Below are 24,341 nucleotides of genomic sequence, written 5' to 3' on the forward strand. Positions count from 1 at the left end.
ATATCAACTCTCTAATGAAGGTGAAAAGGCCAAAAGAAAATTATTTTGGGAAATGTAGGAAGTCATTAACTGAAGCAGATGAGACTGGACATCGTTAAAGAACAAACGTCTCCCACATATTGATCATATTTAGTGGCAGATGGTGACATTTTAGTGAAAGCACATTTCACCAGCTCACAATCTGCTGGTAATAATAATAATTGCTCCTATACTCTGTTATTTTACCTTCATGATTCTCAGATGCCTGCTGTGAGGACTAGAACATGTTCAATGAAAAGTTCATCTTTCAAACTGCAGCGTGATGAGAGCGACTGCAGAGCTCACAGACAGCAGCAGTGATCGTTGTGGTTGCAACTCATTCATCGCAGCCTGGGATGAGTCCTTGTGTTCTCCGCCAGAGGCTTTTCTGGCATGCTGTGAATATGGAGCCAAAGGCAGTCGGGGGTTTCGAAGGTTAACCATCTGGAATGGTGCATTATTTAATGTTGCATATGCCGAGACAAGCTGGCTCTGAGATTCGTCATACTTCCCACCACCAAGGTGCTCCCATTATCTCAGTCATGTCTGGGTGTTTTTTTATGTGTATGACAGGACAGTCAGATCTGTCACAAACTTCTGTCAGGGAGGAGCATTTTAACTCCGGCTTTTAAAGCTCAGAACGCTCTTGACACACACTGCTTTGAGACTCCGTTTGAAGCAGGTATGTGGATGTTTTCGAGGGACAGAAACTTACACGGGAGATTCAGAAGCACTTTGTGATGTTGTTTAATCAGAGCACTGGAACTGAACCACATCAACAATCTAAAATGTCTTCATGTCCAAGATTTTTTACATATTATCCGTGTACCTCTGACTACAAGCTGCCCACTCCCATCTGTCTTTGCCTGATTCTGAGAGCTGTTTCTGCTTAGCTCAGAGAAAAACAACTGGGGTATCATTTCACTGATAATAAACATGTGACCAAACTGCGTCGTGTCTGAAGGAAGCCAACAGGAAAGCAACCAGAAAATGTAGAACCCCCCCCCAAAAGTCTTTTGTTACTCCATTACATGGTAGCACTGATCCTGAATCTGAATCTGATGGAACCCAGACATTTCAGTCACTCAGTTGTGACAGGAGAATGTTGATATAACAAACTCTTCTTCCTGTTATGAACTCTGTAACCCGCTGGCCGTCCAGTACCATGACACACAGAATAACGGTCCCAGTCCTGGAGCAAAATTTGACGAAACAGGCACTTTTACCATCTGTGCCCCCAGACCTGAAGGCCCCTGGTTCACTATGTAGCAACTACTTGTGGTAATTTCATGAATTGCACATAATCACAATTACATTTAAGACTAAATACTAAATCTAGTATTAATACCTAGTTCACCAGAGTGGGACGTAAATGCAACTTGGTATACAACACATTAGAGTGGGAGGGATCCAGGACCTGGTCTAGTCAATCCGCTCCTGCTTTTACTCATTGCCTGCTCTGCGCTGTTCTCACCCAGTCTTACACTACAACAGTGAAAACAAATGTATAATAACCCATGATGTTTGACTTAGGAGCTACATGTGAGGAACAAGTGAAGGGCACCTTGCCTCTCCACACATTCAGCACTGAACTCCACCGTAACTGTATATGTGGTTTGGTTTCAGCTTTTTTTCTCCTTCCATTTCTTTTTCAGTACATAAACATTCTGTGTCACCGACATGATTGGAAATGTCTCATAGTTTCTTTAATGGCGTTTTGGTGTTAGTCCATTGTTACATCCATGACTACTTTTCACTGCTGTCGCAAATTACTGGACTATTTAAGAAAACCTGTTTCTCAAAGGCACACGAAGGACAAATATAACAGTGACCACGGAGACCATCAAGGGGAAAACATCACTGCAGTGTTGTCAGAGAGTGTGTAATTACATGCAGTCATAAGTCACCCGGGTTGACATGGATTCATGCTGGAGAGCTCTGGGTTTCTTCCTTCCTCTTCTTCCACCGAGGGCAGAGAATTAACTTTATTCTCCAGGGACAGTTTATGCTTAAATCAATACTCACTACTGCTTGATTATCCCTAAGACATAGGTGATGAGATAGTAAATATCTATGAAGTAATGTTTGCTTTGAGCTGATATTCTCTGGCCTGACCCTGGTATGTGGCAGTGTCTGATGATAACGAATAGCATTCCCATTTCCTATCACCCACTCTGATCCGAACACGTCTCCACAGTGGCCTCCCAATACTTGTCAGAGGCAGAGAAGAGAATTCAGGCCTGTCAGTTTCACAGATTACAAGTTTCATATAGCTTGCTCTGGGTTGTACCATTTAAATGCTTTGCCTCTCATGCTTTCTGTTCTCGCAGGGCATTTATGAAGTTTACAATAATTACAGGGGAAGATTTACCATAGAATTTGTTTTGTAATTTTTTAAACAATAGGTCCTTTATTTTTAACAGATGTAGGCAAAATTATATTGTTAGCAAGCTAATTAAGCTACATTTACTGTAGCTCCATGAGCTGACTTGCCAAACAGGTTGCAGGTTTATTGTTGATTATGTAACGTTACAGTTTTACTCAGTTAACGTTACACTGCTCAGAGACTTGAGACTTGACTTGGACTCTAGCTCAGAGACTTGAGACTTGACTCTAGCTCAGAGACTTGAGACTTGACTTGGACTCTAGCTCAAAGACTTGAGACTTGACTCTAGCTCAGAGAATTGAGACTTGACTTGGACTCTTGCTCAGAGACTTGAGACTTGACTTGGACTCTAGCTCAGAGACTTGAGACTTGACTCTAGCTCAGAGACTTGAGACTTGACTTGGACTCTTGCTCAGAGACTTGAGACTTGACTTGGACTCTAGCTCAGAGACTTGAGACTTGACTTGGACTCTAGCTCAGAGACTTGAGACTTGACTTGGACTCTAGCTCAAAGACTCAGAGACTTGAGACTTGACTCTAGCTCAGAGACTTGAGACTTGACTTGGACTCTTGCTCAGAGACTTGAGACTTGACTTGGACTCTAGCTCAGAGACTTGAGACTTGACTTGGACTCTAGCTCAGAGACTTGAGACTTGACTCTAGCTCAGAGACTTGAGACTTGACTCTAGCTCAGAGACTTGAGACTTGACTTGGACTCTAGCTCAGAGACTTGAGACTTGACTTGGACTCTAGCTCAGAGACTTTTGAGCATCTCTGGTGTATAGAGACTGTAATGCTAAAACACAAGCCTGGCTGGGGTTGCTGGAGTGTAAACTTCCCCACATCTAATAAAGAGAAGGACACAGCGGCTAACGTTAACCTACACTCTAATAACATCCAACACAAGCTTCTCACAGTGACTTACACTGTGCTTCACACTACATACACATTATATACTTACACACTTCATACTTCACACAGTGAATGTTGGTGGGGGAGAACAAGGCTTTTATAATGTATTTCTAAACCCCCAAAATACTGTAGCATGAAACGCTCTCATTCCTTGGATGTAATCTTAGTAAACCAATTAGCCGGACATGCTAACATTGACACAGGGCCACAATGCACCCCCTAAAACCAGGCATTATAAAAAAAATAAAATAAAAAAAAATCAGTTGATAAAAAAGTGTGATGCAGACTTGCAGCTGAGAGAGAGAGAGCTGTGGACAAGTGTGAACGAGGGAGCGTGCAAATATGTGTTGATGTGATATAAAAGCAAACTAACTCTACAGTTTTGTGGTTTATGTGTGAAGAGTATGAACTACACTGCAGGCTGGGGTCTTTATTAACAGTGACAGACAGACGGGTAGAGCCGCGTTATATACCCTCGTCGCCTCTATGAAACGTATCCTCACCGCTGCATCATTGCATTGCATTGCATTTATTGCACTGCATTATTATAAACTATGATGAATGGTCGTGGGTCACATCTGTCCCCCTGCATCCAGGCCAACTCTTTAAATCCAGAGTACGTCTCTTACCAGCCCCATGCACACCACTTAAGCATGTGGAAAAATCCAACGCTTTGCAGGGCTTTGGTGCTAAGTTATGGTTGTGAAGCTACGATTGGACAATCGCTGTCCAGAGATGGAGCTTAGCGAGCGGTCATCTATGTCTGCGATTGCAGCGAAGTCTCCTCCTTCTCCTACTGTATTCTATTGAATTCATATCCAGCCTGCAGAGATTGGATCGAGTTCCTCCTCTTCTAGATGCGTGAGTGACTTGGCGTGGACCCCAGTAACAAAACTGTAGCTCTCCCAAGTCTCCAAACAGCATCTGAATGTGTTACAATGGCCTCAGCCTGTTGTTTTCCTGCTAATCAGCAGCAGATGTGCACAGTTTGCCTACAAGTTCTCTCGTGTTCTTCGGCTGTGTTTTGTGTGCACATACGCTGTCTTAGTCCAGAGCAGTGCAGAGCAGAGACAGTGTGTTGTTCTTTGTGTGGCAGCAGCAGAAGCAGCAGCTCAGCCTGCTCCGCTATGATGTCATTGGTTGCTGGTTGTGAAATGCTTGAGGAAATGAGAACCTTATTGAACCCGAGCTGAGTGCTGCTCATTTCTTCTCCATCTCTTGTGTAGCCTTATCTTCAGTGGTGTAGTTTGATCTTGTTATCTCTTTATCTCCAGCAGTTATTTCAATTCAGACATACCCCTGAGAAATACATCTTAGACTTGGCTCTAACATTGTGTTTAAATGCACCTCCATTGTTCTGATGAGCCTTTTAATGGTTATTGACACGAACCGATGTTGTTGTTGCTTTTTCTGTTTTGACAGAGCACCGCATCTCTGAGTCATCTCTCTGTTGAGGACCTCAGAGACCCCCTGCCACCTCTCTGGAAATGCTACATGTCTCCACAAGGGCGGCGATACTACGTCAACACCACAAGCAATGGTAAGAGTCAGTAAATTTAGGTGGGGTTACAGGTTGGAACTATTTTTGATAGATAACAGTTTATACATCCGCTCAGTACATATGTGCAGCACCTCTGGCTGTAGTCCTGCTTGCCGGATCAATGAGCACAGGTTTGTTTTGGTTTCAGCACAGGCACGGCATGGTATCAAACCGGGCAACCTCACTGTGGTGACAACACTACAGGAAGCTACTCGGCGCCATTTTCAGTTGCTGCTCACTAAGAAGTAGTTTGACAACATAACTAAACTCTCCCTAAAACCATAATCAGTCGTTTTTACATTTCTGTACCAGTTATGTAAAAAATATATGTGTTAATTAGTGGCTAACGGTTTACCCTGCTTCCAGCCTGTATGCTAAGCTAGGCAAATTGTTTCCGGACTTCACTTCCATACTTAACTCACAGACTGACATCCTTCGTGTCATCTTGCTCTCACAAAGAAAGCGAATAAGCGAATTTCCCATAATGCTGAACAGTGTATGTCATACAAGTGGCAGCATACTTCCACACTTGCATCGTTTTCAGCTTTTGCCCACATTCAGAAGGAAGGTTCTGTAGTAGGGCAGATTGATTTTGAAAAAATATCAAATTACAATTATTTTGACAGATTTTGCAATTGAGATATGATTTGCGATACTAGGGGGACTGATGATTTTTACATCATTATTCTCATTTTCATTGACAAACATATTAAAATGACGTGACACGACAATGTTTAATTTAAAATGGTATTTTGAAAATTGCAGTAGGAAAAATTGTGATTTTCATAAAATTTCAGTTGCTCAGCTCTGTTCTGTGTTGTTCTGATATAAGGAGCGTCTTTTTTTCTATGATTTCTGTGTGGATTAATGGACATTTATATGCTCCTTTTGTGGAGGTGCGTCTCATAGTTTGAAAATCTCTGATCTACCACAATGTCGGAGGGAATAAAAGGATTTGTTTATGTGGCTGTAAAATTTTTAGGAACAGGCGATGTCATCAACATGGCTTAAATGATCATTTCAGTTTATTACAATGTGGGTCCTATTTGTGTGACTTTAGCCAGCACTCCCATCTGTAATAATAGCACTGTACTCACGTTAGTCATCCAGTTAATGGCTAAGATATGGCATTTTTGGCGTCATCACTAAAAATAAGTCTTGACTGTGCAAGAAACAAGAGAAGTCAGATGATCAGACAAACAAAGCCAAACAAATTTATTAAAATAAGACTAATTTAGAAGATGAGACAAATGTGAGTGGTAGAAATTATCACCCTTTGTTTGTCAACTCTTTGTTGTTAACATCCTTCACTGTTTTGACATGCTTACCTACCATATTTACTGTAGTCGTGTGCACACAGGTTTCCTGTGCAGTGACGATTACCACAGAAATGTTCTGTGTGCTCGCTTTTATAAAGTGATAGAACTAATGAGAAAACTGATAAAGACTAATAGATGATTGCCCAAACTACAGAAATAGGAAAAGTTGTAATAAATGTGAATTATGCTTATATATGTTTTCTAAACCCAGCTCCTCTAAAGATGTTTCGTAGCATCAGTGCTGCTTTAAATCCTGTGCAGCTCCTGTGTGGCTCTTTTGCTCCTATATTTTGAAAATGTTGCTGTCAAGTTTGGATTTTTTTACCTTCTGTGAGCGCAGCCTGGCAGTGGAATTAAATTATATAGCATGATGAATCCATATTGTCTATATCACGTAGATCAGCACATTCTTTAATGCAGGTCCACATACTGTTGAACAGGTCATGTCTTTGCATACAGTGCAGTTTGTAGTGCTCATTGGGCATTTTTTACTTGCCAGCTACAAATGACAGTACTGTGATTTGCTGGGGCTGCTCTGTGATTCCTTTTTATCAGAGTGACCGAAATTTTTTCAACAAAAAGTTAAAACTTGTTTCTGGAGGATGACTCCTCCTCAGAGGTGACACCATACTGTTGATTTGTACTTGGTCTTATATTTGTCTTCTCTTTAAAAGATGTGCTTAAAAACATTCATTTACCAGGTTTAATCTGTCTCTTTGCAGAAAAAGATTACCTGCCTTGCTCGCAACTACACTTTAGGCTGAAAATAAAGCAGTGTTTTTCATTAAAATGTTCCATCAAGGAGCTTGTATTCATCTTAAAAATGACACCTGAGCGATTTCATCTGTCAGTTATCGGGTTAAACGTACAGCCTCTGTCTCTACTGCAGTGATGGTACCAGTGAGAGACAGAGGGCGTAGAAGAACTGATACTGCTGATAGCGCCTTGTTTCTGTCAACAATCAGTGTCTCCCTGAACACACACATCCACACAGACACACACTGGTGTGGAGACAGCTTAATACCCTCCTCTGTACCGCAGACATAGCAACATGGCCTCTTTTACTATCCCTGGGTGACCTGACCGTAAAACCTGACTGATGATACTAATATCTGGTCTCGGGAACTCTCATGTGCCTTTGACCTCAGGATGTAATAAAGGTTAGAAAGTCCAGGTTTGTCCAGACACTGTGCCTACTAGTCACACAGACAGAGTAACTATGGGTCTCATGTAAGAACATTTTTGTATTCTTAAGACCTTGTCACACCAGAACGTCAATTCATCCGTGTCTTTGCGAAATATTTGGTTCTAAATGCTTGGTGAAGTTGCGACTACTTGAAGGGCTAGATGGTGTGCGAAGGGCCAACACACTAACCTGGCCGGGACATACTGGTGCCAGTCAGCTTCTTTCTACTTGTGTTGTGCTGTTTATTTGCTCCTGGCATTTTGTTCTCAGGTTTATTTAATAAGAGTTTTATTGAAGAAGGGGAAAAAAGCTGCCTGAGCTAACGAGCGTGGGCGGTTAGCAAACATGTTAGCTCAGGCCGCTCACAAAGTTTATTAAAAAAATGTATTGTATCATCAACTCTTATAACTGTCTGCAAACCATGCCCCTTCTGTGGAGCACCACTGTTGAAGAAAACTGGATGGGGCCACAACTAATAAGCTTCCTCCATTGTGGACTCTCCAGCTCTCCGTTCCCTCATTCCCTAGCCCCAGTCTAACGCAGACTGAGTAGTTCACTCTGTAGTAAGTGGTAATTAGAGATTTCAGACATTATCATTAATTTGCGTCATCACTGACAGCTGTGGAGTCGCACAGTTGTCAATTTTGCATCTATAAAACGAGACACATTGTGGGTTTGTTAGCTGAAAGTAGAGCTAGCTACTTTCTGCCATGCTGTTAACAGAAAATGCCATGAACTCTATTAAAGTCCATGGCAAGCGGCCTATTAAACTGGCGCGCACTTAACAACGGGACTGAGGGACAAGAGGGATTGAGTTTGCTTCCTGTTGGAAGTGTGGTGCAGCTCATTTGTGGTGTCAAGACCAATCACAAGATTTTGTGATAGTAGATGTGTTATCTTAGCGTGAAGTCAAAAGCTAAACGCATCCATCTGCTGATCATGACTTCTTAAGAAAGTGATCTCTGTAAAGATGTATTACCTATATTTATGCAAAAATAATTTAGTAACCATGGTAACGTACATACGTGTCAGCACTCGAGAGCGGGGATTTTCCCTCACATTAGAAAGTGAGTGAAACGTAGCAACCATGCAGTTTCTATCCTTCCACAGTATTACAGTACAAAATGCCTCTCTATATCTGTTTGTTACTATTTATATACAGTATGATGTATGAGGTCTAGTTACAGTCTCGGCTAATGATTCGATTCTTTGAGCTATTCGTGACAACATGCCCGAATTTTCTTTCCCGACTTGAGTCCATATAGAGCTGATGATGCCATCATCCCCAAATCTGTCTAATGACTGAATCAGTTACCTTTCAGTCAATATGACTTCAGCCATACAGCTCTTGGTTTTTTTGTAATAAGTCAGTGTGAACGCAAACCGGATTAGACCAAAAGAAGCTGCACTACAGCTTGGAAAGCACCTAGATTACCTACGCTCTGTTAACGAAACCCATCAGTTGGAACGAGTGGTTCGCATGAGGCCCAATCACAGTTCACAGTTCGAGTTGTGGCTTAGCAGCCACTTAAAGAGTGTAAACAGCTTTGCATCAGGGCTGTTCACATCATGTACATCTCTGCTCATGGTTGCAGTGGTCAAATTGTGGCCGTGAGAGGGGATCTAGAATTAGCCGAGGGCTCCACCCAGCCACGAGACCAGGGGAGTCGCTCCTCCTTTTCCTCCTCTCCTTTTCTCTTTAAATAAAATTAAATGGTAAATGTGCTAATGTCAAAACGTTGGAAACAAACAAGACTCTTCGGGCCTTATTAGATGCTTTAACCATTAAGATAACCTCAAAACGTTTGACTCTTCCCCCTCGGTCTTCATGTTATTCCTGTGGGAATTCGACAGATCTGTTTTGTCTTCATGTGACAGGGTTTGGAGGCTTATCTTTAGTGGTAACGCACATCATATTCCAGGGGGACAGAGTCAGAAATGACAAGAGTGGTGTGCTGGAACAAAAGAGTTCCACAATATTTCCTAAGAGAGAAATTAATTTTTCATAATTTTTTGCGTGGAAAAAACCCACACCAGCAGCGTCTGTACCCTGGCTCATAAAGAAAGCAATATTGTTGCTGTGGTTGTGAGAAACCGGTCTCTGAGGGCACAGAAAACCTCCAGGACTTATTTTCTGTGTCTTTGCTGCACAATGACTAAATGAAGCTCAGTCCTAACACATATTCAATGTACTACGGGCCTGCAGTTCTTTCAAATTCACCACCGCAGGAACTGTTTCCAAACAAACACATCTGATAACATTTTTCCTGAAACAATCAGTATTTATAGCAGCTCAGCTATTTTTGCTGGACCTCCCCTTTGTTACATTAAAGTTCAGCTAGATTAGATACTGTCCTGCACACGTGTGTGTGTGTGTGTGTGTGTGTGTGTTTATATGTATGTTTGTTTCAGCATCGCCATGGTAACATTGCAGTGTGCGTGGGTGGGGGCAGCATGTCCTTGTGTCAGAGCTTGTTTTATTTTTTCTAGGTTTTCCTTCCTGTGTTGCTGGGTGCAGCGGTGCAGGGTGCTGCGGTCTGTACCAGCCGTCTCCTAAGACTCTCCACTCATCCCGGCCTAGCTAGTGTGCTGCTTTAAAAACACACCAACCCAAAAACTTAACAGTCCCAACACACATACTCTTAGGATTTACAGCAGATAGACAGTCCCCTCAGTTTTCAGTTATTTTGCAATGAAGTCTGATTTACACTAAACTAAAAACCTCTCAATTGGCTTCAAGAAATCCATCTGAAATGAAATTGCATTATTTGTACCTGCTGAGATAGATCTGCCCTGTAAATTACATATCCTGTGCTCTTCTTTGAGGAAAAAAAACAACCCAAAATATTCGAAAGAGAGAGACATTTCTATTTAAAATCTTCAGGTTTAATGAGTTATTTAAATTCTGTACAGCGACTTGATTAATTTAATTTTAACCTATATTTGCATTTACGTGTCCTTCCTACCAGAGCCAAAGAGCAGCCTGCCCCACAAATCACAAAGAGCCACAGACTTTGAACCAAAACCACATTAGCTTTCTAGCTAATTGAGTGCTAGTTTAGAAAGCTACTGGAGATGTGGTTCATGTCTACGGCTCTTTTTGGCCACGTGTCCATTTAAAGTGAATCAAAGATAAACTAATGTATTCTTCTTATCCACAGTATAAGCATAAACACATGTCCCAATCTTTCACTAGGGGAAAAGTACAGGACTAACGTTTGTTTACAGGCTAAATACATTAGCTAGTGAGCTGGAGAACATAGAGAGTCCTGACGCCACTTTCAGGCTAGCCGCTCTTCCACTAGCTTCTGTTTCTGTAAATCGCTTTATAAAAAAGTGTAAAATGTTGCAGGGGTTCACTTTCCATATTTGATTTTAACAAAATTACACAACCAGTAATTTGTTTGCATCCCAAAAAACAGCTTCCAGTTTACAGTGGGGCAATGTGCATACTTAACATCATTGCATCAGTTTCTTTTTTCAAGATATTGACCCACACTTTCTTCTAATGTCATATTTTAAAGGTTTTAGTATCTGCTGTTTAAAAAAAAAAAAAAAGCCTAATTTGTCCTGGCACTTTCCTCTGGAACAGAACCCAGACGTTCTGGTTTCATTGTAGGTCTCTTTCCTGTAAATGTCATTGTTCAGTTTGTGAAAATAGTGGTTCTTATTCTTAAATACCACTGTCTTTGGCTTGTAGGCAGTGTCCAGTAGAGGTTTGCTTACATTGCATCTCTATGCCACTGTCAAACTCATACTAGTATGCCCACTCAGAGACTTATGCAATGCTAGCTTTTTTCCCATAATAGCTACATCTTCTGCTTTTTCTGTTTGTTTTATTGCTGAGGAGATCCCTTAAGCACTGTCTGTCACGGGTGTTTCCTCTTTGGTATAATACAGGGTGTGAATGGGCTGTGATTGATAAAAACCAGAGACAGGAGGTAGCTAATGCATCAAGGACCAGTGTCATGTGGTTATGAATAAAATATAGCAGTGTCATAGCTAACTAGGCCATTTCTCCTTCTCCCCGTTTAGAATCAGGGATGTCTCGCATCTCATGTAGTGTGGTTGGCTGAAGCCGGGGTGTTTTTGCTTTTTGAACTGCTGTTGACAATTTTTCATTCATACATTCACTTATACACATCCGCTACACTCCAAGTTCTGTCTTCCGCTGCCAGCCGCTGAGTTGCTGCTACACTCTGAACCAGTGATGTATGTGAAATGAATATGTGGTTGTGATTGACTTGGTGAATCAGAAAAGCATAAATTGATATTTTTATGTTTCATTGAAGACCCTATGCTCATGCAGCTTGAGTCATTACACTCTACATGTAATATCATTGATATCATGAATTCATATCACTGAGATCCATGACAGGCATGAAAAGGGCGGATGAACTATTCCTCAAATGGGAAAGTGGGTAAACGGAGCTGCCTCGGGTTTGTATTCCACAATCAAGGCAATTTAGAATGATTGACAACTTTTTTAGACTTCAGCTTGTCTGTGACAAGGCAGCTGATGAGAATTACTTCTGCTGTATAATGTATCTTGGGGTATGAATCTGGCAGGTGCCAAGTCTGATATTTCACCTGTTTGATAGAAATTATAAGCAATCTGCATCTGCCAGTTGCCTAGAAACTCAACTTGTTCCACTCAGGTGTCAAACATTATAGTAAATATGTGGGATTTTCCAGCAGCCATTTGTAAAAAACAAACAAAAAAAACTACTGCTAACAATATATACATATATATTCCTGGCTATGAATCTGGCAAACTGGACTTTGACTGCAATCCCTTTGATAAAGGTAGACAGTCACAATAACATTTCCCTGAGCAAAGTATATTATGCTATATTTTTCTGCACTAATATCCTATATTTCTCACAGTATCGATTTGTTTATGACAAGCTAACAGAGAGAAATTGAGGCATCTGGGCAAATGACAAAGGCTGTGAGCTGGTGTTGTGCATCAAACATGAAGGCACAGCCTCTCTCCATAAGCCTGCTGCCAGTTATCCCCTCCATGCGTGTCATTTGAGCTGATGGGCTTGGCTCAGTTGTCTCCTCTGGTAAGCGGCGCCAAATAGAGCAGAGCCAGCCAAAAAGACCCAAATGAAATAAGAGCTCTTTACATGTCCGTGCCTTTTCTTTCTATGCTGACAGTAAAGGGCTAATTGAGCTCAGGGCTGTGGTGAGAGTGGACATATGGGAGCAAAAATCAAAGGGGGTGTATTAGTGTCTCTGTTGGTCATGCTTTATAACCTCATTTTCCAGCATCTTTACCAGTAGAAGTCAAATGGGGACAGATGATGGAAAAGAATCAGTGCTTCTATGAAGCTAAGTTAACCTTCCTAAACCTTTCAAATGAAATGTTCCCTTGTATTTGGCCAAAAGCTTGTGCTTGTTTTCAGTTGCCATTACTGTAAAAGACAACAGATGATTGAAACAACATGATTTTATCTACAGTCATTTAAAATGACCAAAGTGAATGTTGCACGTGGCTGTTGACAGTACATTCTCTGTAACCACTAACCTACTCTTCCACCCATGACTAGTATTTCAGAATTTAAGGCTTTCCACCATGGGATTGTTTTCTAATTCTGCTCATGATACGATCAAAGTAATTTTATATAAAGTAGTTTTTGGTAGATACCGGAGCCACAAAATCCAAATTTGGGCACACTGGACCCAAAAAGCCACAGACTCTGTGCAGCAAACATGTGAAAACAACTTCAGGTCACTCTCGTGGCAGTCAGTCATGTTAACACACAATATTTGTTACGTTAACACACTTGCTAATAACTGCTTATTATTATTCTTAGTATTAGGCTACATACTGTGATGTGGGGTGACTTGACCATTAGTTTGTTACTAGCTAGCAGAGCAATATAGTAAAAGGTGTTTGCTTGGATATTAACTGGTAAATTTAACTGGCTAATTTATTGATTTCACCCTTGATTTACCCTCCTCCTCCCGATCTAAGAACACAGATGAGGGAAATGTGAGTGGAGAACAGTCCACAGCAACTCCATCTCCCTACGCTAAGCCCGTCTTGCTTTTGAGTGATCCAATCAGATCTACAAAACAGAAGCTGAAGACACTCTAACTAACATTTCACTGTCACTTTAATGTCTTATTTGTGAAAATACAGTTCTCAAAATTGCTATTAAGCAACACTATAGCCTAAAGACTGAGTTCTTGTGGTAAAACATAACATTGGGACTTGGCCCTGTCAGAGACTATTTAAGCTAACTTTTTAAGCTAACTTTTAGCCATGATGGCGGCCACTTTCACAATAAGTGTCCATTCTACATTTTGCAGTCACATGCTGAGGTTTGTGGAGGTATAATTAATTATTTGCATTAATCTAAAAACACAAATCAATATTTGATACTTAACACATTGAATGATCTTCCTACAATGTTAGCCAGCTATCTAGCTACACAGGAAAATATCAGCTGAAAAATAGGCACAAAAATGGGGACGGGGTGACATTTGACCACCTTGTTGTACGTTGACTTACAAAAATAACAACTCTTACTTTGACATATTTTTTCTGATTTTCATGACAGCTGCTCATAGAAACCTCTAACATATGTGTCAACAGAAGATGTCTGCAGATGCTGATTGGTTAGGGTATAAATTGTAAGACCTGTCCTTTTTTTCCTTAGTGGAACCGCTGACTGCAACAAGTGCCAACGATGCACCCATGGATGGAATCACTTCTTCTATTGTTACCCACAAATAATTCCAACACTGTTAACAAAATGACAATAAAAAATTATAGCTGATACTGCTCTCCTAATGTCACTGTCTTTCTTTCCCTCTGCTCAACACTCAGAGACGACATGGGAGAGACCGTCCAGTGTACCTGGGACCCCCAAGACCTCCCTCCGACACAAGAACTCCCTGCCAGCAGGTACTACAAATCTATCTCTCTCCATCTGAACTCTTTATCACTTCCTCAGGTTTTAGTACCCTGTGGCTATGAATTCTCTTAAATTTGCACAAAGCACCCACTCATGCACACTGAACACATACACACAGACACTTCCTGTGACTAATTTTATCTGTAGCCTCAACTGCAGAACTAAGGCCTCCACTGTCTTTCTTTTGGACCTGCCCCTAAAGGCAGATAAACAGTGAGAACCAGTAAGGTTTGTGAGATGTCTTCAGCTCAAATGCTTCGTTCATTTGGAGAACTTCTATCATAAACAACTTCTTAGTTTCACCTCAAACCAAACATAAATATCTCTCACACATACTTAGATCATTTTAAAGTTATGGTAAATGCATAGGAAAATGCTTGCTTATGTTGGCTTTGTGAACAATGTTCTTGATACTTTTCTTTTAAGCTGAGGATCTCATTGAACCAGCTGATCACAATTTCCAACTTGCTTATTAAAAAGTATCTGTTTACGAAGTGTAGATTTACTGAATTAAATGACATTTTTTAGAATAAATAAATAATTATTGATTTATGGATTAAATAAAAAAACACAGTTGTTATGTAGAGATGAGTTGTTACGTAGTTGTTATGTAACTGTTCAATAACTGAACTAACAAACCAAAGTAGTTAGCATAGATTGTTTAGTTGAAAGAGTAAAGGAGGTAAAATGGAATATGGTCGACATATTTGACCAGCACTTGATCAAAATGATGTAATATGTATGTAATAATGATCTAAATTGGGAATATTTAAAATCACCTTGTATAAATAATACATTATTCTTCAAATTACCAAACTTTAAGCTAATAACATTAGCATTAGGCCAAATAAGGATTCAGGATTGATTTATTTGTAATTTTTACGATATAGGGTTGCACAATGAAGGTTAGCATAATTGGACATGTCCCATTTCATTCTAAACTGCGTGAATATTACTAACTCTGAAACACATACTTTACAAAGCACTGCAGTTTTTGATACTACCGCAACTTCGTGTTTACATAGTATAGTAATTTACACAGATTACTATGGTGTTTATTAGCTACGACATTCATTAAGTTTAAATGGTGCAACCCAATTTTGCAAGTCACTAGCTAGCAGCCACTAAGAAATTAGACTACACACTCAAACTTAGCGATGGATTTACGTATAACTAGCACAACCCAATCTTTTTGCCTATCTGTTCTTGCCCCATTAACGACATTTATGGAGCTACAAACACTCAGCACTGGCTTGGTTTGACTAAAGATAAGTGAATTCTCCCTGGACCAACACTCGTTCAGAGCACACATCTGCAGACACCAAAGTTCTAATGAAATTTATTTCTCTCTGTCTGTCTTGATCTCTCCCTGCTCCTTTCATTTCTCTCCAGTGAATGGATTTCACTCAGGTGGTAGTCCCTTGCATCATGTGGAGCATTCACACAACAGTCTGGTTAGGAAGAGCAGTACAGAGCCACAGGTAAAGCTGTCTGATCATTGCTATTCCTGTTCCTTGACAACATGACCCACACACGCCGCATTTTGTTGAGTGAGCAAAGTTTCCAATGATGATCCATATATTTGTCATACTACTTCCTTTTTTACATCACATAATCTATGCATTCATGCACAGAACACATTATTTGAATTTAACAAACTTAAATGACCCCAGTCATCAAACGAACAGGAGAATCTGATAGAGAGCTTAGAAGAGCTGGATTGACAGCAGCCTAATCAGGCAAATTAAATGAAAACACCTGTGAGAGTGAACCATGATGTTTTTGCCTTCATTTGACTGTCATGCAACAAACTTCCCCCAAGTCGGAATCAAAGTCATTATGAAATGAATACTTTGCTAACCGGATCAGATAATAATAATACATTAATCATCATTAATTGTCTCTCTTATTTAGTAAGTTGTTGTCATATTTTTCGACTTTGATATTGGAATGAATGGATAGCACTTCCAGGTGAAACTCATGTCTATCCAAAGCTTGTGAAGAACTAAGAACAGCCTTGTTTTGAGTTTGACCACCATATTTCACTTCTTCCAATCAAATGTTTAGTGCAGAGATTTTGAAAGTGGGAGGTGGGCCACCCCAGGGCGGCTCTAAACTGTTTCACGGGAGACTCGGTGAAAGAAAGTCAGAAAATATCACATTAGTTTCTACATAAGTTATCAAAAGGAGATCACATAGAATAGCTTAAATGTGTGTGATTTGTTTAAAGAAAAAGAGTTCAGAGATACAGTAGTTTGGGGGAATTTTACTATTAAACCCACTTTCTTAGAGTCAGAAACTAAAACGTCTTAGGACTTTTTAATGTATTTGGTGTCTTGAAGTTGTCAATTGTTGAGTGTCTATGGGATCAGATAACATAATCTTGGCTATGTCTGAGGGGAGGCCCACAGTCTCAGCCTTTAGAGGTTCAGAGGAGAGCTGTAGAGTGTCTTTTAACTAGGTCTGGGTTTTGGTACTTTTTTTTTGGATCGTAAACATTTTTTTGTCTGTGCTAAAAAACGTTTGAAGCTGCAATAATACGTTTTTGGCGTTTGACACATTTTAAAGTTGATACGGCTATGTTGGCAAAGAGTTTACACATACAGACACAAAGCAATATTAGCACTCATTTGCAGTTGTGTTTCCGGCTACCTGACATATTTAGTTCCAATATTCACTCTCCTTTTAGCTATGTTTTGGTCTCCATCAACTCCTGAGAAAAATATGTGGCTCTCTGGGCAGGTAGTGCACAGTCCATACAATATCTCACAAAAGTGAGTCCACCCTTCACATTTTTGTAAATATTTGATTCTATCTTTTCATGCGACAACACTGAAGAAATGACACTTTGCTACAATGTAAAGTAGTGAGTGTACAGCTTGTATAACAGTGTAAATTTGCTGTCCCCTCAAAATAACACTTTACACAGCCATTAGTGTCTAAACCACTGGCAACAAAAGTGAGTACACCCCTAAGGGAAAATGTTGGTGGGAGTGAAGCTTCGTCTTTTATGTTACATGTTTTCATTTGATCCATTGTAAATATAAAAATATTAATTGGTGCTGCTTTAAGGTCCAATTCCCAGCTCTACTTTGAACAATGTAATGATTCGACACTTATATACAGTCATAAAAATAAGTCACAGATAACACACAGCCTGTGTTCAGTGATACTGATATATGATGTAGTCTTTCCACATTTCAGATTATCAAACTCCCTCTCTCTTTTGCCCTTATTATTAATGGCGAGGCTGATGGCAGTTAGAGCAGATTAATCCCTCCTACAGTATCTGCTCCCTTGATCATAATTAACCAGGCAGTCAGGGTGCAGTTATACAGGATCCACCCACCACTTATTCACTCCGTCTCCTCATTTCTCTCCTTATCTGCATCTCGTGCACACACACCTCGTCATTCAAAAAAATATAAACACACATTTGCTACTTTTGCCACCTTATACTTTTCATCTCACTTTATATTTGTACTTCTTTCCTAATACCCTTCATATATTCCCACAATGTTGGTTTATCTCAGGACACAAATTACTCTATTCCAAGCTTAAGTGTTAGAAAACCCCCACTCTCACACACACACACACACACACATTCATCCACACTCAAACACAAAGAGAGAAAGCCAACCATGCTTTGCTTTGCTCTGCAGAACTATCCTCCCTACTCTGCACAGCAACGCACTTACACACACATATACACCAGCAGCAGAGGCAGAGGCAGGGAGACGGACGCTAACAGTGCTTGCCAGGAAAACAGCTGTGTTTGTGTGCGTGTGTGTGTATGTTGAGCAGTCATGTCTGACACGGAGGAAGGAGGTTTTGACGGCGCGTCCTTCTTCTCTCCGCAGAGCCCGGGATCAACGTCGCCCACCAGGAAACAGAACAAGGAGACCACGGTCACGGTGAGTGGGGCAACTAACGGGAACTCTTAACTAACCATGAACTCACCCCGGCTCTCTACTGTACAGTAGCCCTGAAGGACCAGATTTGATACCAACTGATCAGAGTTTCAGTATTTTTCCCCCAAGTTTGAAAAGGATAATATAGGTAAATGCTATTTCCAGGGGTGTTAATTGCCCAGATACATGTTTGCTGCATCAGTCGTGGACATAAATTAGACACATTACACATTGGGACAATATACCTAGTAAATTTTGACGATATAACAGCTGTAAATGTGTTTAATGTCCTTTTCAGTGTTGCTTTTTCTACATTTCCTATCTATTCTTTGCTGGGAGAAGTGTTTGGTGCCTGTTTTCAGTTGCTAGTACACAGATACACAGTGACATCATCCTATCCAGCATCCAGATGATTTCTCCTCTGTCAGATCGTCGCATCCTGTTGGGCCTTACGCTTGGTTGCTGTTGTGATGTTATGGATTTCTCTCTGACTTTTTCTGTGGATTTTTTTTTCTTACTGCAAATTTAAAATCACCAGCTTGAGATGGGGAGGGTTATGTCTCAGCTTCCATAGCAACCAGTGGGATGCTATTGATAAACATATGGTTATCACAAGAAACATGAGAGAGAGGTGAGGTGAACTACACATGGTGCCAATTTAACTGTTACTGATATTAGTAGTGATTAATCTGTCTGCCAAATAATTGGGCTGAAATCTGGTATTTTGAGATAATTGGCATCAGCGCTAATGATTCCCCCTTGTGAGTATTGTCTTTTCTAAATTTGAACACAATTCTCCCATCCTAAATGAAAGCAGCATTAAATATATATAGTTATACTATACAGAAAAGGTGTACTAACAAACTGTACCCCATTCTAGCACAGTCCATAGGCCTGTGCATTGTATAATATTAAGAGTGGCTGATTTACCGCTTGAAATTCTTAGTAATGTTTTTTAAACAATGGGTTCTTGATTTCAGACAGAAGCATACAAAAGCAGCTTCTCATTTTTAGTCAACAACTGTTAATTTTGCAAGCTGAAAAGGCAGCTGTCACTGCCAAATTTTATCAGCTTTAGCCTATTGCTTTAGCTAACTCGCGCTAACTCCATGAGTTGGTTCGAAACAAAAGAAAAAGCTTTGAGCGTGAGGGCTAATTCATGAGTTTTGCAAACATAATTCCAACTCCGATAATAAGTTTGGCTGAGGTTGCTGAAGTGTAACTTCCCCAAATCCGGTAGAGTATTAGAGCTGCTAACGTTAGCCTAAACTCTGAGAAAGTGGCATCCACTATCAACTCCCATGCAGTGGATGTTCCAGTCCTGAACAAGGCCTTTTCTAATGTAACTTGTAACCACGCAAAATGATGAAGTAAGCTAATGACTGGCTAACTTTTTTCCTTGAAGGTAGCATTAGGTTGCTGTTCTGAGTAGTAAGCTAGTTACCCAGGTATGCTAATGTTAGAGCATAAAACACGTAATCCATTCCATGCAAGAACACTCATGTGTTTTAGGTGTTTTTGAAAGAAAGGCCAACAACAAATATCACCCTCCAAAATACTTTGGATTACTCAAGATATTGAATAATAAAAGATATGCAGAATCCAAAGTGTGGCGGGCCTGCCGTGGCTAGTTAGACTGGAGATTGACTGTTTACAGGAAGGGTTATTAAATGGTCTATTTATTGAGGTCACCCAAAGTCAGGAAAAGAAGTGCTGGAAGCAGTGTGTGCGTGTGAATGCAAACAAACTTTTACTGGAGACTTTTAGAAGTAGCCTTGCCCTCTTCTTCACCAAAGGGAGCAGGGGGTCAGTTTTAAGCTCTGCTAACTGTCAACCTCTGGACCTCAGCAGTGATTAAATAGAAAAGCCACTCCCTCAAACAAATTATAAGCCTCATACGCCAGGATAAGGTTGAATTAGAGACCTTTTCTTCTTCTTGCATTTCAATTTGAATATTGGCTCTGGAAAAGTCATCAGCAGAACTGGATTTGTTGATTTACTCTGAAAGTCTCTGGCATTAGACAAGGGTGCTCTCTGGTGCCACAGATTTTTTAAAAATAGAAACAGTGTATCCTGCTGCAAGCTGTTTACCTCCTGAGGTTAATTGGAATGAATGTGAGAGAAGATAAAGCTCTTTTTGTTTGCCCCCGGAGTCTAAACCTGGAGTCTCTTTATCGTGAAGACATGGCTTTTAATTTAGTTTCATTTGGCTTTTCTTTTTTAAGATGTGCGGTTTCTTTCTTTCTTGTTTCTTTTTCTTTCTGTCTTCCTTGTCATAAGAAATTGAGTTGGCAGCTGAAGAATCTGCCGAGTAAGTTTTGCATTTTCATGGTAAACTAGAGTTTTTGTTCTGCTAAACCTAAAAGTGATGACTTGTCAAATCCTGACCTTGTGCAGTTGTATCCAAAGCAGCTGTGGCGTCAGAGAATTTTATTATCCTGCGTGACTGCAGTTCATAAAGAGGAGACGGTGGAGATGATGGTCTTCTGTCTTCCCTTCCACAACGGAAGATGTAAAAGCAACGCACCAAGCCCCCTGAGCGCAGAAAGTACCAGAGTGACAGTATTGCGTAGAGCAGAACCAACAGGCTCACAGCAGACAACAGATTCAACCTCACTGCTTCTGGGAGAACAGGCAGAAAAATAACTGCAAGATAATTAAGGGCAATCTTTGGGAATCCATTTTGCTGATTACTCGGGCTAAAGTAGAAGTTCAGAGTGTTGTGGTAGAGAGCTGAATGATGAATCCAAAAAAGGCTGAGAACCACAAGTGCTCTATATTGACAATCGTGTCTCCAAGGACAGGGTGAATAGAGAAAAGTGAATGAACAATGCTGGGTCTGGTAAATGTCTTCTTTACTTTGGTGTGTTTTTGGAGCTGCTGAGATGAGTGTTGCCAAAGCAACAGAGTGCAGACTACCTTGAATACCAGAGCAGAAGTCTGTGAGTTTGTGTGTGTGTGTGTGTGTCTGTACTTTTACAGTGTGCCTGTCAACACATGGAGCATTATAGTGCTGCTGTACTGTACAGTGGCATCAAAGCAAAGTTGTCTGTCATACTATAAACTGCCCCGTTAAATTGCCCTCCATGTGGTGCTCTGTCTCTTACTCTTTCTCTCTCTCTCTCTCTCTCTCTCTCTCTCTCTCTCTCTCTCTCTCTCTCTCTCTGTATCTCTCAGATTAACTGTGTGACGTTCCCGTCACATGCGTGCATGCCAGAGCAACAGCTGCTGAAACCGAGCGAATGGAGCTACTGTGATTACTTCTGGGTAAATTCACCTCAACATGTAACAGGCTATAAATTACTTGTGAACAGATATAAGCTAAAAACACAACTTTGGTGTACTCCTCAGCTAACTCCCAGGCTGTGTCTGAAATCGCTCCCTGTCCACTACTTACTTCACTGTATTTGCTGCCAAAATAGTTAAGTTCATGGCATGTACACTGCTGTCTGCTAACCATCTCACAATGCAATTATATAAATGCAAAATATACAGTCAAGCAGTCTGTCAGTGATGATGTAAAATGATGATGATGATTCATAAGTGTCCTAAATCTCATTTTACTGTTAACTGTATCATATAGGTAGTGGTCTATGAGTGATTTGGGACATAGCCTTTGACTTGATGGCAACATTATGCATATTGTATACGCCCAAAGCATGGTGACTTGGTGCAAAACAACATCATGAAAGTGACAAAATCCTTTTTTATTTTTTTTTCAATTCATACATTGTTTCTCTGTGTTGAAAAACCCAATCCTTATCTTGAAAATAACAATGTAAGCATGCCTTAAAAGCAATGTACTACATGCATAGTGACAATACCAGAAGCCTCTAAATAAGGGACCGAAAACTGAGCACAGCATTGAGTTTAACTATTACAGATTTTTGATGTTTTGGAACAAGAACTCAACAAACCAAGAGAAAGATGACTAAACAGGGGGAAGGGAAGCAAGGAAAAGATGAAGACACTTTTTAAAAAGAATATTCTTGAATGAGAAGAACTAGCAACCAAAGAAATAAAAACAGTACTTGAAAAAAAGTGATTCTCCATGTGAACAAAAAACAACACTGGATCCTTTTCATCTTTCAACATGACTCCATATTTATCTCAGACTGGCTCTGCTGCATACTGAGAATCAGCATTGGCTTTAGTAAGATCTAACAGACAGTGTGGTAGGACAATACATTACATGGAACTGGCTGGAGTGCAGTGAGCCAGCTGGCCTCTGCTGCTCTGTTTGGACACCTTCCACCCCTGCAGTGTAATCTCTACCAGGTGTGGTTTGTGGAGCTAACACAATGTAGTCATAACCACAGAGGAGGTGACAAGAGTGAGTTGAGAAATGAAATTTGAATTCAGCCAGGAGAAACCTTATTTCCCCGCCATGTCTGTGCATAACCAGGTTTCTAATGAGGTTTTAACAGCAGTGCATGTACATGAAAGATTTCGGACAGGAATAGCTCCGCTTTGACAGCAGTGCTGAGATGAAATGAAAGGGCAGTAATCATAGCGCAGCATTCAGAAAACCTTTTAATTAAAATTCTGACTAAAACTAGTATTGACACAAGGTAGTTTCTGTGATGCTACGTGAATTGTTTTCCGCATTAACAGTGCTGGACAAGGTTAATGAGTGGGCATAACAGTGATGCTGTGGGCCGTTGAAACCAAGACAATCTGCTGAAAGTCGCTAAAACACTCCGTGGGAGTGAAAGAAACTGCAGACAAAATTCTGTGTAGTTTTTTTCACTACAAGTTAGACTTTTTACATTACACACACAGTCATTTTATCCATTGTTGACATAAAAATATTGTTGAGTGCAGCTTTAATATGAGTAGTGTTGTGATTACAAAGGCCAGGTCTAGGGAGAAATCTGATTACTGACTTGCTGCATGTAAACATGGATTTTAAAGTAGGCAGGTTACTACAGTATATAATGAATGTAATATGAACTTATTTTTTTCACCAATATAAATACATTATTCACTCAATCTACATCAAATCAGAGGTGGACTTGCCTGATCGTCTGTTAATGCAGCCTTTATCTGCTCTTGCTGCATTACCTCTCTGTGTTTGAGGGAGCATGCAGTGGGCAGTTCACTAGCTGGCCAAGGTGTGATGTTCTCATGTTTGTTTCAAAGTGTTTGTTTGTTCGTTCAATGTGTTTCTCGTGTGCTTGCTGTGTTTATCTCCTAGACCGATAAGAAGGATCCCCAGGGCAACGGCTACATCACAGGATTTGAGGTTTTACTGCAGAAACAGCTGAAGGGGAAACAGATGCAGAAAGAGATGGCCGAGTTCATACGAGAAAGGTATGACCTTTTTCATCAACCATCACCCCCTCTCTTTTTTTCACACTTCATCCTCAGGTTACCATGTAAACAATACAGTTATCATTAAACAAACCGTTTCCCCTTTTTTGTGCTTATTTATGTACATCACTGTGTTGCACAACACAGGAAACACGCGTGGAAACAGATTGCGTAAAAGGCTGTGTGGTAATGAAACTCTCTACTTCCCTCTCAGGATAAAGATAGAGGAAGAGTACGCCAAGAATCTCTCCAAGCTCTCTCAGATCCCTCTGGCGAGCCAGGAAGAAGGGTGAGTGACCTTCCTCGTTCAAGGAATTCATGGAGAAAGACAAACTTCCTCTTATCACAGAGTAGCTTGTCACACACATGGCTGCATGGAAGATGTGAATCAGCATAAAAAAAAAATAAAAAAAATACCAAACGTACACGTCAACACTGGGAAAAGAAGCTATGCAGCCGCCTTGGAGATAAGGAGGCTGTAAATGATGTGTTTTTTGGGAGACTTCGTCCACAGTATATTTTGTAATAATATTAATGTGATATTTTATTGCACCATAGAAGGTCAGGGTCAGCAGCAAAACAACATAACACGTCATAAAGCTGGTAGAGATTCAATACTAGATCATGCACAATCTGGGAAAGATTTATAAATGTCCAAATATATTCATTGCTTTGAAATTTCAAGTAAAAATATCAAACATTCACTGGTTCCAGCTTCTCATATGGGAAAATGTCTGTGTTTTATATCATTGTTATTTGAATATCTTTGTGTTTTTGATTGTTGTTCCGAGGAAAAAAAAGTAACTAATATATACAGAACTCCGGTG

At 40.4% G+C, this 24,341-nt stretch overlaps 1 protein-coding gene across 2 annotated transcripts in view; it reads left to right on the forward strand.

Annotated features, from left to right (window-relative positions):
• Nucleotides 1–24,341, forward strand: part of LOC123982467 (growth arrest-specific protein 7-like) — a 58,947-nt gene that overhangs the window by 14,762 nt on the left and 19,844 nt on the right. Inside the window, exons 2-8 of one of the 2 annotated variants that reach the window (XM_046067992.1) lie at nucleotides 4,739–4,856; nucleotides 14,194–14,280; nucleotides 15,683–15,771; nucleotides 18,151–18,204; nucleotides 21,379–21,468; nucleotides 23,399–23,514; nucleotides 23,729–23,803. In XM_046067992.1, coding sequence (XP_045923948.1) covers nucleotides 4,739–4,856; nucleotides 14,194–14,280; nucleotides 15,683–15,771; nucleotides 18,151–18,204; nucleotides 21,379–21,468; nucleotides 23,399–23,514; nucleotides 23,729–23,803 — 629 coding nt within the window. The remainder of the gene's footprint in view (nucleotides 1–4,738; nucleotides 4,857–14,193; nucleotides 14,281–15,682; nucleotides 15,772–18,150; nucleotides 18,205–21,378; nucleotides 21,469–23,398; nucleotides 23,515–23,728; nucleotides 23,804–24,341) is intronic. The other variant, XM_046067993.1, reaches the window with a different exon arrangement.

The sequence above is a fragment of the Micropterus dolomieu genome, linkage group LG14 (genome assembly GCF_021292245.1).
Source record: "Micropterus dolomieu isolate WLL.071019.BEF.003 ecotype Adirondacks linkage group LG14, ASM2129224v1, whole genome shotgun sequence".
NCBI lineage: Eukaryota > Metazoa > Chordata > Actinopteri > Centrarchiformes > Centrarchidae > Micropterus > Micropterus dolomieu.